The sequence below is a fragment of the Dermacentor albipictus genome, chromosome 5, assembly GCF_038994185.2.
Source record: "Dermacentor albipictus isolate Rhodes 1998 colony chromosome 5, USDA_Dalb.pri_finalv2, whole genome shotgun sequence".
Taxonomy (NCBI): domain Eukaryota; kingdom Metazoa; phylum Arthropoda; class Arachnida; order Ixodida; family Ixodidae; genus Dermacentor; species Dermacentor albipictus.
The window spans coordinates 126,371,001-126,383,876 of NC_091825.1; the positions used below are offsets into that span (position 1 = coordinate 126,371,001).

At 43.0% G+C, this 12,876-nt stretch overlaps 2 protein-coding genes across 3 annotated transcripts; one reads left to right on the plus strand and one right to left on the minus strand.

Moving 5' to 3' along the window:
* Positions 1–693: 693 nt before the first annotated feature.
* Positions 694–7,132, minus strand: LOC135913955 (U6 snRNA-associated Sm-like protein LSm8). 2 transcript variants are annotated; one of them, XM_065446663.2, is made up of 4 exons: positions 6,798–7,132; positions 5,293–5,333; positions 4,094–4,221; positions 694–882 (listed from the first exon to the last, which is right to left on the minus strand). In XM_065446663.2, the coding sequence occupies exons 1-4, from the start codon at positions 6,826–6,828 to the stop codon at positions 792–794; spliced, it is 291 nt and encodes a 96-aa protein (XP_065302735.1). In that variant the 5' UTR covers positions 6,829–7,132; the 3' UTR covers positions 694–791. The 2 variants fall into 2 exon arrangements, with proteins under 2 accessions (XP_065302735.1, XP_065302736.1); XM_065446664.2 differs by lacking the exon at positions 694–882 and adding an exon at positions 2,436–2,517.
* A 145-nt stretch (positions 7,133–7,277) lies between these two features.
* mRpL2 (mitochondrial ribosomal protein L2) lies at positions 7,278–12,876 on the plus strand. The gene is made up of 5 exons (XM_065446658.2): positions 7,278–7,425; positions 7,855–8,144; positions 8,553–8,801; positions 10,067–10,203; positions 12,594–12,876. The coding sequence occupies exons 2-5, from the start codon at positions 7,883–7,885 to the stop codon at positions 12,852–12,854; spliced, it is 909 nt and encodes a 302-aa protein (XP_065302730.1). The 5' UTR covers positions 7,278–7,425; positions 7,855–7,882; the 3' UTR covers positions 12,855–12,876.

Sequence of the window (12,876 nt, forward strand, 5' to 3'; positions counted from 1 at the left end):
GCTTCTCCTTTCGAACAAGTCAAAGCCTAACGAAAGAAACATCTGAGATGTCTGCATCACCTATCGCTACAGTCGGGAAATAGCCGCAACAACGTCATATGGCCTCTGAGACCTAAAGATCTTGCAGGCCAACTAAAACTGTAAAAAATGTGCGCTGCTTAGCGTGAGCTACACTATAGCGTACGCTAAACTAAAACTGTCTATTGATGGAAATGCATAATCCAGAGCAGTTCGGCAATCCTGCACTGCGCCAGCAATATTGCAGGTCATGCTCTGCCTTACACCACTGCCCTCACTGAAGTCTGATGCACTCTAACAAACACCCAATGACTTATTCCGCAGAACAAATCAGTAAAAGTGACCAAACTACACTTTCTTTTATCTTCAAATGCAATATGATTCTTTATTATCAGGGGTTGACTACTACACTTGCCAATTATGAACATGACACAATACATCAGTGGAGGCTGGCAATATGTTTTCATAGTGGCAAGACCAATCCCATCCTAACATTTATGCTTTCTTGCTTAGCTCACAAAACCTCTGCCTTCAGTAAAACTGCTATTTCAAACATTTTCATTTCAGCTGTCTGGCCATAGTTCCTTTAAGTACAGCAGAGAAAGCTTGATTGGCTTTTCTCAGATGGCTGCGTGCAACCCTGCTTCAACCCTCCACATGTGACAAATTAAGGAGTTAAAAGAAAAAGCATTCTTTTATCAAAAATGAAGCAGTCCTAAAGCAGCCATTAAGGTAGGCTGCTATGGTCCTTGTCCAGACAATACCCTACTCCACTAGTGAACCACAGCATTTAGTGGTTCAGCGCGCATGTTCGCCAAGTCTAGGTGCATGTCCAACTCGTCATCCACTTGCCCGACGACAACCCTGGAAACGTACAAGGGGAATGATGACAGTGTCCAAGCTCTCGGTAGCCAACATGTGTCAACAGATCTACATCACAAATAGTTTCACTACAGCACTCCTGCTGCAAAGAATGCCAATAGCGGTAGCCCTTAGCGATCCGAATGGCAAACATGGCTATAAGTACCCAGTTTTATATATATATTTCTTAATATTTTGCTCTCCCATGACAAACCACATTGAACCTTATGAAGTAGGGACTAGGATGTGAACATAACAAAATTAAATTAGGATAAGAGTAATGCAGTCAAAGAAGAACTGAAACTGTCTGTCTATGAGTTAACTATCCCTACTGGCAATAATCCATACGCAAAAACTAGAATGGAGCTGGCCTCTGCATTCAACTCCTGGTTACCCTTGGCCTAAGTGCAGTGGATACATGGCCATGACTACTGACACTACAGCAGCAAGAGCACAGGTGCGTGAGTGCTCTGAGCCTCGCGAGAATGGTCTACTACACATGCACTGTTTGCACAAAACAGTGTGCATTAGCTCTGTTTCTTATGAAGAACAATGCACACGACAAAACAAGCGCTGAGTGACACAAATTGAAATGTTAAGAAGAGGTCAGGTTATGATTACCAGGGATGGAAGCTTGAAACAAGGGACCCTGTGCAAATGGGTGAAGTTTTGACAATGTTTGATTCACGCTACAACTTGAATAACGCGAAATTCTTGCACATTACCAATAGTCATTAAAGTAGCATATTCTCATCAATCAGATGATGGATGCAGCAGTGAAACACTGTCAATTTAACACAATTTTCATTAGTTACAAACTGCCCACTCATAAGGTCTGCATCAGTACAATAAGGTGTAAAGCTAATCATGTCTGCATCCCGACCTCCTCTATAAACTTTCGACCTGCTCCCTCACGCCACCCCTACGGGGTCACGCGAGCCTAAAAGCTGTTGTGTAGAGACCGAACGTGCCACCAGGTGCCGCCTGAACTAACGCCCACAGCAGACAATGCGATATAGGGCCCGACGGTCCTGGCGCACTGGTGTGCGCGATCTTCTGTTTGTTTCTCGTGTTTCCAACGTGGGATTAGCAAAACAAGAACAAGGTGAAAGCAGGAGCCAATGTTTCGACAAGTGGACTTGTCTTCTTCAAGGCGACACATGCTTTCCTCGCCACAGTATATATAACGTGTAGATTGACAGTATATATAATGTGTAGATTCACTGATTCATGGGGTTTAATGTCTCAAAGCAACACTCTGACCATGAGAAGCACTGTAGTGGAGGGCTCCAAAATACTGTTGACTGCCTGACCCAGCTGCACGAGCGATTTTGCAGCTAAAATGCATAGGTACGAAAAACAAGCAAACAAAAATAATATACAGGACATGGCCTGGAGAATGCAACCCTCATATTCCTTTTCTTGCTTCATTTTGTGCAGCAGCGCCTTGCTGTCTGCTGCAAAAATAATTTGTCCGTGGGCTAGTTGGTACATAGATCTTAAAACCCCGAGTTTCTGCAGAGCGAATAAACAGAACATATACAAACAATGTACACGGTCGCCCGTGTAAGTCATTTACCTTTATGACTTGTTCCTTCCCGCTGCATGAACTCGAATTTCAAGATTACATTTGTCATCCTGCAGACAAGGGAAGCGAGTGGAAGGAGTGGTCGTGCTTTATGCATCGGGGTCTAATGGCTACCTTCTAAGGACGAAAGTGTGCAACACAACCGTCAGCATACCGCTACGTGCTACAGTGACTATTCGCGCCTACAATATTTTCAACATGACCCCTAACACCGTTGTTTCTCGTGGTTACAGCCCCCATTCGAGCATCGATGGAGCTTTGCTGGAATTGCCGCGTATCTTGCATCAGCGATGCTCCTGGGCTTTCACCAGTGTGGCTGCATAGTTTTAAGAATGTTTCAGATGAAAGGGTTAGGAGACAAACCGAACTCAAATCAGCAACTCTGGTGAGCACTACTGATCCATGGGAATGTTGTGTAGAAAACCAAACTTCATTTAGTATGACCAATTTTGATACTCTACCCATAAAAATCTTGTGCAGAGAAACTTTTTCTTTTCGTAGGATTTCCGTCTTGGAAAAGGACATGTATTCTGGTTGGATATTTTTAGATGTCACAACCTGTTCTTTGCTAAACTAGATAATAACCTGCATGGTATAGCCCACTACTAATACACTATGCCTGATCAAAGGCTGTATTTTCTAAATTCTTGGTTGACACCTCAAAAGCCTCTGTAGCATAAGATCCAAGAACGAAATGGGTAATGGGAAACTCGTGGAATGATATCCCAGTCGAGATCCTTGACTGCCGCCCGCTCGACTTGGAAAAAGGAAAGCAAAAGTACAGCATTGTGGGAAACGGTGTTACTGCTGCTGTACCCTAATGCTGTTGTTGACTGTGCAGCTGCAAAGTGACACACAATCACCCCTGAATGTCACAAAGGCAAGCGCCTACCACAGAGACCAACAAGCAGGCCACGCAGAGACATCGACTGAGAGCGAAGCAATAGGGGTAAGTTGTGGCGCCACGGCATGTGGTGGCAGTTCAGCGAACTAAAAAAAACTAGACAAGCAAAGGCAAATCTAGCATCAGAAGGACTGTCGGCATGAGCAGGTCGGAAGTTTATAGAGGAGATCGTGGTCTGCATGTTGTAGAAATAACACTGCAGAACCCTCAGAAAATGGCATATGCACAAGCAAACACAAAGCAAAAGCCTGAATTGTAGTACTGCACAGTGTTAAATTTTGGGGAAATTTTAAGTGTTGCAAATTTTTAGTACATAATTACCTCCAATGCAGAGCAAACCTTCATGTGTAGGTACAGTTCATTTAACTTGCAGGCGCAGTGCTTTGAATCTAGCAGAAATGCCGTAGTAATATTTACTGCCCCTTCACATCATGAAGGCCAATGATAGCACATCATGAAGGCCAATGATACTAAAACATTGCTCCCAACTAAAAACTGTACAGAGCAACACTGTGTTTTAATGTTATGCTCACATTACCCATGCAATATATAAAAGCACAATGACACATTATGCCATGTCAGGCAGGTACCTTCAGATGTTCCCAATAAAAAGGAAGATTGTTTCTTAAGTTTCAATTACAACAGCATAAGCCAGATGCTGTGAGACACTAAATTACTGAGTAGAACCACAAGATGCTGTGAATGTTCAGATGGATACATACACATTGTCCCCTCGCACAATGTACAGTCCCAGAGGCACCTGTTCAACACCGTGGTCTGAACTATAGACGCGTTCATGGCTTTCATCCAGTATCAGGTTGATGGTCTGGTCAAAGCCTTTCAGCGTGCCCTGGAGACAAAGTTCAGACCATTAGGCCTTCACAATCTTAATTGGCTGCCAAACATGACACGTGCTGTACGGCTTTCCGTACCGACTATTTTCACCTGTGTATGCACACTACGCTTACTTCTGTTGTGCTCCATATATTTAATACCTTATGGTAAGTTATCTAGCACTAATGCAAATAAATGTGTTTTATTTATAATATGAAGCAGCACTTTAATGTTCAAAAACCCAATTGCCAGTCACAGACTCACTTTTGCGTGGAAAAGGTTGAAACACTCAAGCATGTCGAGAGCAGCACCGCACCTTTGACACTCTCATCTATTGTTTTTCCCCACCCCCCCTTTTTTTTGCACTGCCATGATGCATATTGTTTGCCAAGATTCATCATAATAAGATATGGAAAATTCGCCCACTACGCTGCTTTGAGGCACATATGTGTCGGAATTTGCACAACACAAGTGCAAACATTTTCAGATGTCATCTAACCCAAAGTCAGCACCTAATACCATCTACTGACAATTCTAAACTTGTCCAGCATACATTTGCTGTTGCATCCATGTATGAATAGCTAACAATACCACCCGCCCAGCAAATTGCTGGCTTTGGAATCCACTGAGTTAACCTAATTAGGAAAAGATTAACTGTCAATGCACAAAACATATTTTCAGTACCAGTGTGTTTTTCACACAGCAGCCAAGTTAACTTAAACTTGTAAATTGCAGTATGAAAACATTTGACAATGTAAGCATTTTTGCCTCATTACGCTCACGTGCATAAAGTAGGGTAATGCCTTATTAAACTGCTGCACAACAAAAACTTGAGTACTTGAGCTCAGCTGCATGCTGTAGTAACATATGACACATATGCTATGTTAATGGCAAGTAGTAAGGGCTGATAACACACACAAAAACAAGAGATACCCTTCATCACAGACGTTCGTCATTAAATTTTTGATGCACTACTCGCCTGTACATTTAATTATTCAGGTGGCTTGCCACCAGCAACTTACAATGAATACAAGAGCATGCAGACAGACATAGCAGCTGCAATATTTTGCCAGCAGTATGAACTTACCACTATGTGACGACCATCAGCAGTAATAATTGATACTGTGTCTGAACAACAAATGTTAAGGAAAATCTTGGAAGTAATGAGATATCTGAGATTCCATCTGGAGGAGCAAACTAAAGGGGCTCTGCCAACACATTTCTACATAACTGAGAACCCAATGAAGTGATGTGATGCCTTCCAATGAATACATTGCCGCCAAAATTTTCTTAAAAGGACCTAATAATAACGGAGATATAAAGAGTGCAATGTTTACATTCCCAATTCTTCCTATACACAACAATTTCTCTCAGCTGAGGTAGTAGTCAGAGCAATATTCTGCCTAGTGCTCCTTTTTTACTTATTCTTTCTGCAGTGCACTTATATTAACCTTTCAAGGTTGGTCTTTGACAAAGGTGTCCAAGCGGTGAAGGATGGGCAGAACACATTAACAACTGCCACTTCCCCGTTTACTAGAAGGGGCATGAATGAGAGGCATGAATACATGCATGCGTGAGATACTGCTGGAAAGCAACCCATGATCATGAACAATCACCCAGTGGCTGCCATGTACAGGCTGTCACAAGACTATGACATCATAGGCCTATGAAATCAATAGAGAGGGCCTCAAAAGCCACAGAAGAGAGTATGCGATTTCTCGGACAAGATTGCGGGCATGCAGAGGAATAAGATTTGGTTTGCATGCTCATGGCAGTATTGTCTAGAAGGCAAATATTTTCCTATGATGCTGAAAAAGTGTTACAGTGCCCCTTTAATGAATGATAGCTTTACAGCTTAGCCTTCGAACTTAAGTGCCCAGTCCTCAAATGCTATTTCATGTAAACCGGCTGTCCCAAGAACTTCAATCAAGTGTGCCACTGTGAGTTTGAAAGCACTCACAAAAACTAATTTTTGGCACTTACATGGTATGCAAGCGTTAGCATCATGGGCTTGTTCTAGTTTTCCGCTCGTCTCATGGCTCATACACACTATAGGCGTTTGACCAACAATCAGGTGGGTAAAGCAAGAACCAAAGGTGAGGTTTGGTAGACTAGTTCGTTCCTTGAGAAATGGCACAACCGACTATGGGGGATAGGCCATGAAAAAGAATGTTGTAAAACATATATATATATTAAAAGAATGTAAATAGTTTGCTTTGTCTTTGCATAGTATTATATAGTCTCTATAATGTCGGTATTTTGTGCTAAGACTACAGTACAGTGTACTAAGACGAAGCAGTCAAGGCACACGCACACACGAACGCAGCCCTCCACCCCCTCGGCGCTTTTTTTTTCTCTCTCTCTCTTTCTCAGAACAACTCTCTTGCTAAGGGCTGTCTAGGAGAAACAGATGGTAAAAATCAATCGCAGTACATTTCTGAAATTGGAGCACGATGCACAAAAAATTAGAAGGATTAGTTGCTGCTAGTCAAACATGCGCGTGTGCACACGAAAGTGCGATTCCCGCGTCAACCCAGCACAGACTTTGACATATGAATACTTACTAGAAAAAACAAACTTCAAAAAGGATACGGTTGACATATCCTTCAAGCGATGCGGCCATTGTGGAATAGTCGATTCAAGCTTTCAACAAAAACGATTTCACGACGTTCGAATCTAAACGCACGCCGGGTCAATTGTAAAATGACGATTCACATCAGCGCCGAAACACTGATTGTAGCCGTCACGCGTTTGTGGAACGTAGTGCGCTATGACAGGCGATCGCTAACCAAGCGAGAAAAGAAGTAAGAATTCCAAGTCAAAGTAGTTGAACTTTGCATGCGCGTACAGTCGTAAACATGTGTTTTGGTGTCAATACCGATGTCGCGTTAGTGGCGTTAGCGCCAGCTAGTGCCAGCCATGGTTTCAGCTAAACCCCCTCCATCCTACTCCATCCGCGTTTTGCGCGTGGATGGAGTGACTTTAGTGCCAGCAACAGTTTAAAACTATTTAGGAAGCCCTTTATTTATGCTGTAATTGACACTAATAATGTGTAAAGTCAGTGCTTTTTTTTTTAGATAGAGTTTAGTTTTCACATAATTCTCTCTCCGAAACACAACACAGCAATCGCCAAAGGTTGCCGTACAAGACATTACGAAATCTAGCCGAAGCCGGGTGGAGACTCACGCGAGTCCGGCTGCAGTCACGGATGATCTGAAGGGTAAATACGTTTTGCGAAATTTAAACATTTACAAATGCTCTTCTCGCTGAATCCGTAGGTGTCTTTGGAATCTGTACAGTGTAATATCACCGACCGAGTGCAGTTCGTGTGCTTATTGTGCGTATTCCTAACTTGCGCACACTAGTTTAGCCCTTCGTAGACGCCTTTCTACCCGAATGTTGAGTTGCACGAAGTAGTGAGGCTGCCGAATGTGCGAAGCGCCTCCTTGACCGGGCTTCGCTCGTGTTCGCAGTTATGTGTGAATCAGATAGGAAGTCAGTTCACATTTTGTTACATCTCGTCTTTGGAATCATGAGTAATTTTAGGCTGTACTGAAAAGTTGTGTTTCGCTCTCACGAGCATAGCGCTCGCATTGTACTCGCAAATCGGTTTCAGTGCTTGTATAATGCTCTGCTTCTGGTGTTGCAGACTGCCCTAGTGAACCGACCATCAAATCATGGCGGTGAGCCTCCTAGCAAACATAGCCCGCACGGCGACTTCGCTGCTTGCGGCTCAGTTGGAGACGCAGCTGCAAAGCCTGCGGTTGAAGTCCATGCGGGCGTCGCGTCGGATTCGTGGTTATCCACGACCGCTTCTGGAGACCGTGCAGAGGCCTGAGGCACGAAAATACGGCTGGCGGCCAATATTGCCCGAAGACGGTGTCTACACGACGAAAAAGCTGCCGATCCGCAAGCTCGGTGGCCGGGATCCAGTAACAGGTGAGCAGAGCTGTCCTTACCTGATACTTCAGGTTGATATCACGTCGATTGTAGAAACACCGTGTTCAAGCGTGGATGCACCTAATGATGATTTCAAACAGTGTCGCGGGAACTTCGACTGCTCTGGCATTTGGTCGCGCTAAATAAGAAACCGTACCCGTGTGAACAGGCCCCTAAATCACGGGTACTTCAACGCATATAAAATGCTACATTCCATTTAATCCATTGTTCGCAGTTCGAATATACTATCTGCAGCCTAAGAGTACGATCTTAGCCTTAATGTATTGAAGAAAGAAGGACAGCAGTTTATTATATTAATGCGGGCATCACAATCACTGGCTGCAAGTCTTTGTTTTATGACAGAATGAGGAAAAATGACTATGTGAGATGTGCTCTCTTTGTTGACAGGTAAAGTGGTCGTGAGGACTATTGGAGGAGGTATGAAGCGCTGGTTTCGTTGGATTGACCACAAGCGAGTAGCTGGAGAAGATGGGAATAAACTGGAAGAGCGAGTGTACCAAGTGCGCTACGATCCACTGCGCACGGCACGCCTTGCCCTGGTGGCCTCCGGTGATCATAAGCGATGGTTGACGGCCACTGAGGGCATCAAGCCTGGTGATATCATCACCACTTCAGGCGAGATCCCACGTATCCCAGGTGCATATCTCCATGTATTCTATTCCAATTCTATTCGTTTTCACTCTTTATCAATGGTCTGAGCTGTGCTCCACTGACATTATCACTGGGATTGGCCGGTCAGGAACGGCATACAATAAAGAATGAATAGAATTTATCAAAAGGATTCGTTGCATTTTACCAGCCCACCGCAACATTTGTCCATATTCAAGAGGTTACAAGTAATGACCTTGAAAATATCTCATCTTCAGCATGTCTGACCTTTCTGCTAAAAGCCAGGCAGGAGGGCTTCAATCCCTATAAAAAAAGCTATATTTTTGGCTGCACTTTTGAATAACTGAGAGCCCAGGTTCACAACACATCTTTAATGCAAGAGCATTCTTCATTGGCTAGAATTTGGGCACCAGGCAATTACTGCGATTGAAGCCAGTCACAGGTGGCATTTGAGTAACATTAGTTTTGTGGATGTGGAGCCAATTCAGTACTCATTTTTACATACTGACACACTGCTGGAGTTATGACATTCTGCTGCTGAGCATGAGGTTGCAGGTTCAATTCCCAGCCTCAGCATCTATGGTTACTTGAATGTCACAATAGCGCATAACATTCTTGTTAGCACATCTAATTCATGTAAACAGGGACATTACTCTAGGAAGTTGCATGCACCTCAGCCTGAGCTAGCTTGAATGATTGATGTTGCCTTTAGTGAGTTCGTGTAAACTGCTGGCGCATCACTCCAGGAGGGATAGAGTGAAAGCGAACATTGTGGCATCTGCTCTGCTCCACTCACAGCCAAGGTGCACTCGCTAAAAACTGGCACAAGCACTTTTTTTAAATGCTGTCGCATAAGGATTGATGCACTGCACATAAATTGCAGTGCGTTGCAGTATGATGATGTATTAGAAAGTGCAATGCGCCAGCGTTGCGTTTAAGTGTGGCTAGTGGCCAATAAGGCAGGAAGCCAGGATAGTTGGTTTGAGTATTTTGACATAGTGACAGTGCTGAAAAAAACAGGAACATGAACGAGACAGGACAAACGCTGAACATAAACTCAGTTGATTTTCAGCGCCAATCCTGTCTTGTTTATGTCACCCATTCCTGTTTATCCTGTGTTGTAGGTATGGCTGGTGATCGACATTGTGATGGAAGCATAATGCACTTAGATTTGGGCGTGTGTTAAAGAAGCCCAAGTAGTCATAATTTAGCTGGGTCCTTTCACTACAGTGTGCCTCATAGCCCACTGCGCAGCTTATGATAACCAAAGGCATGCTCTGTCACTAATCCAGTGCAACCGAAGGATGGTGACGCTCACCCATTGGGTGCTCTGCCTGTGTCCACTCTGGTGCACCACATAGAGAAATTCCCTGGTGAAGGAGGTGTCATGTGCAGGGCTGCTGGTGCATCTGCTCAGATCCTTCGCAAGGTATGCCTTTTGCATTTTCATCGTGGAATGCTCTTAAAGTAAATAGCTTTCTTTGACTCTTTTGCCCATTTTTGTGGGTACCAAATTCAACCTCTAAGACAGGACACGCTGAGGAGCAAATAATGACATTGTTACACCAAGTGTTTCAGCTGGCACTAGACAGTATCTTTCAGATGTACTAGACACATTGCATTCTCACATAAGATAATTAGCACAGGTGGGTGAATACGAGTGTTTTCGAATACAAATCGAATGTGAATAGCAAGTATTGAATAGTCAAACGCAGCGGCATGTCTTTAAAGCAAGAAGGCTTATTTCAGTACAATTGGGTCCCATGCTTGTGCTGACAATGGTGTAACAAATACAACTAACTATCAGAGACAAATGAACAGTTTTAAACCCAAGATCACTAATTGTCATATAAGTGAACTGCACATATAGCCTCTCTAAAACGTTAGATCCTGGTCGCAAACAAGTTTTCTAAGAAAGAATGACTACTGTATGAAATAGCTTTCCAAGAACACTAAATAAATGGTTGCCCGAAAGAAGTTCAGAAGATTGGAAAAAGAAAAAGCTGCTGAAGTACTTGTGTGCCGTAGAAACATGTAAAAAGGCTGTTTGCAAGGAAAACATCAGGGTTGTAGCATAAAATATAAAACTGATACATGACTAGATTGCCAAAAACACTGAACAACAGACTAGAAGCAAAAATCACAAATTGTCGTGTAGGCTTCCACTGGGAATACGAAAACAAAGCTTGCATTATCCAGTTTGTTTTGCCATTGCTTTGAAAAATTTCATCTTGGTCTTGCGTCTGATAATTTGCAATACTTTGTATCGCAGGCTGAGAACATAAGCATACTTTACCGTTCGGCTGTGATAAAATATCTGGGCAGTTTTGAATATACGAAAGTACTGAATATAGTTTTTTTTTTTTTAGAATATAAATATGAATAGTTAGTGCGTAGTATTCGATTGATATTCAGAACTTCAAATGTTCACCCACCCCTAATTATAAGAGAATGTATATCACAAGATGTGATCAATTCGTAAAAGTCAAGCACTAAAGAGGCAGTGGGATTAAGTAAATTGCTCCGACCTCATGATAATTATTTAATGTTACAGTCACCTTGCAGCACATTTCGAATGTGGTAAATCTGCTCAGCCACTGAACACTTTAGTGAGCATGACAACCAAATATATAGTATATTGTCTGTTACTGGACTACACACAAAAATTAGTATAAAATTTTGCTAGGAAGACTGCCTTCCTTTTGTGTTTATTGTGACAAATCAATAAGCAATATGGCTATTGACTTCTTTTGTTGTTTTTTTAACATACTGCAGCCCTGTTGAGTTATAGTAGCAGGAGTAGGGAAGGGAACAAACAGTGGAAAAGTTCGCACACGTGAAAAACAAGATCAAACATGAACAGAACATGTTATGAAAGTAATGCATTTAACACTACAGCTCTTATAAAAGGTGAAGTGCAAATAAAAGAAACCAAGAGCACCGACAGGAAGGCACGAAACGTTAATTTCTTGAGTCCTTTTTTCAATGGCAGGGAATGAGTGGAACTGGGTAAGAGTTCCAATTGTCAAAAAGGAAGGAAAAAAAAAACTATATTTCAAGATATCTTTGTGAGGATAGAAAGGGGTATTATTAAGGTCATGTTGGCAACAAGTAGATAAACTGTTTGTGAAAATTGCATTATTGCTGTCACATGCTTGCTGTCGGTAAAGGAAGGTGAAGAACAATACTAAACAATAACAATACAATAAATAAATACTGTGGCCTTCGAGATTTAGCAATGCAGTGAACCAATTTTCGAAACCATGCCGATACCAGAGCTCTTTTCACTGACGAGTGGAGCAATGCTGACATTGATCCATATCTTCACAGCAGCACAGTTTTGAAAGAAGCGGAAGCATGCAAAATTGTGGCAGGGGCAGTATTTATTGAGAAGAACTGCCTGATAAAGTGCCTTGTGATACTTTCTTGCCAGCTACATTAATGTATGCACACATATGTGCACCGAACCATGCCATTTCTACCAAGCTATACTTCCTGCTCTTGGCTGCTGTTGAGGTGAACCTGCAGCCGGCAAGTTTGTCTTGGTGCATCACTGGGCCTCTTCAATTCGTCATCCCGGACTGTCCAGAACTGCCTAAACGCTGTGTACAGCATGCTCATTGGCTGAAAGAATCGTCTCCGACAGTCTGGGACGGATAATAGAAGAGGCCCATTATTGTCACGAACTTTTGGCCTATTGATCAGTGCATTTTTCTTTCTCATGCCCCACATCTGATGCGGGGATTTATTTATTTTCTTGGTTACTGTTCACAACGTTCCCTGATCTTTTGACCATCCATGTTGCATTTATTGATGCAGCTCGAGGACCGCGTGATCATCCAGCTGCCATCCAAGTTACAGGTGTCACTCAGCGAACGATGCATGGCTGTGGTTGGCCAGGCATCCAATGCTAACCGCCGTGAGACCTTCTATCCTATTGGCAGTCCCAATAGGTTGCGTCGTTTGGGTCGTCGACCTCGCTCTGGCTTCTGGCATCGTAAAGACGGCTATTGCGGCCGCAAGATACGTCCCCCACCTCCTGTCAAAGTGTACCCGTTGCAGAGGCCCACAATGCAATAAAGTGTATGCCTTTTATGTCGAA

What these genes read in the sequence shown, in the direction of transcription:
- LOC135913955 (XM_065446663.2), bottom strand. Translation starts at nt 6,828, where the DNA reads ATGGCCGCATCGCTTGAAGGATATGTCAACC. An exon ending in GCTTGAAGGATATGTCAACC is followed by an intron (nt 5,334 to 6,797) that starts GTATCCTTTTTG and finishes TTTGTTGTTCAG; the next exon opens with ACACAGTATCAATTATTACT. An exon ending in ATTGTGCGAGGGGACAATGT is followed by an intron (nt 883 to 4,093) that starts GTATGTATCCAT and finishes GTACGTTTCCAG; the next exon opens with GGTTGTCGTCGGGCAAGTGG.
- mRpL2 (XM_065446658.2), top strand. Translation starts at nt 7,883, where the DNA reads ATGGCGGTGAGCCTCCTAGCAAACATAGCCCGCACGGCGACTTCGCTG. An exon ending in TGGCCGGGATCCAGTAACAG is followed by an intron (nt 8,145 to 8,552) that starts GTGAGCAGAGCT and finishes CTTTGTTGACAG; the next exon opens with GTAAAGTGGTCGTGAGGACT. An exon ending in CGAGATCCCACGTATCCCAG is followed by an intron (nt 8,802 to 10,066) that starts GTGCATATCTCC and finishes TCACTAATCCAG; the next exon opens with TGCAACCGAAGGATGGTGAC.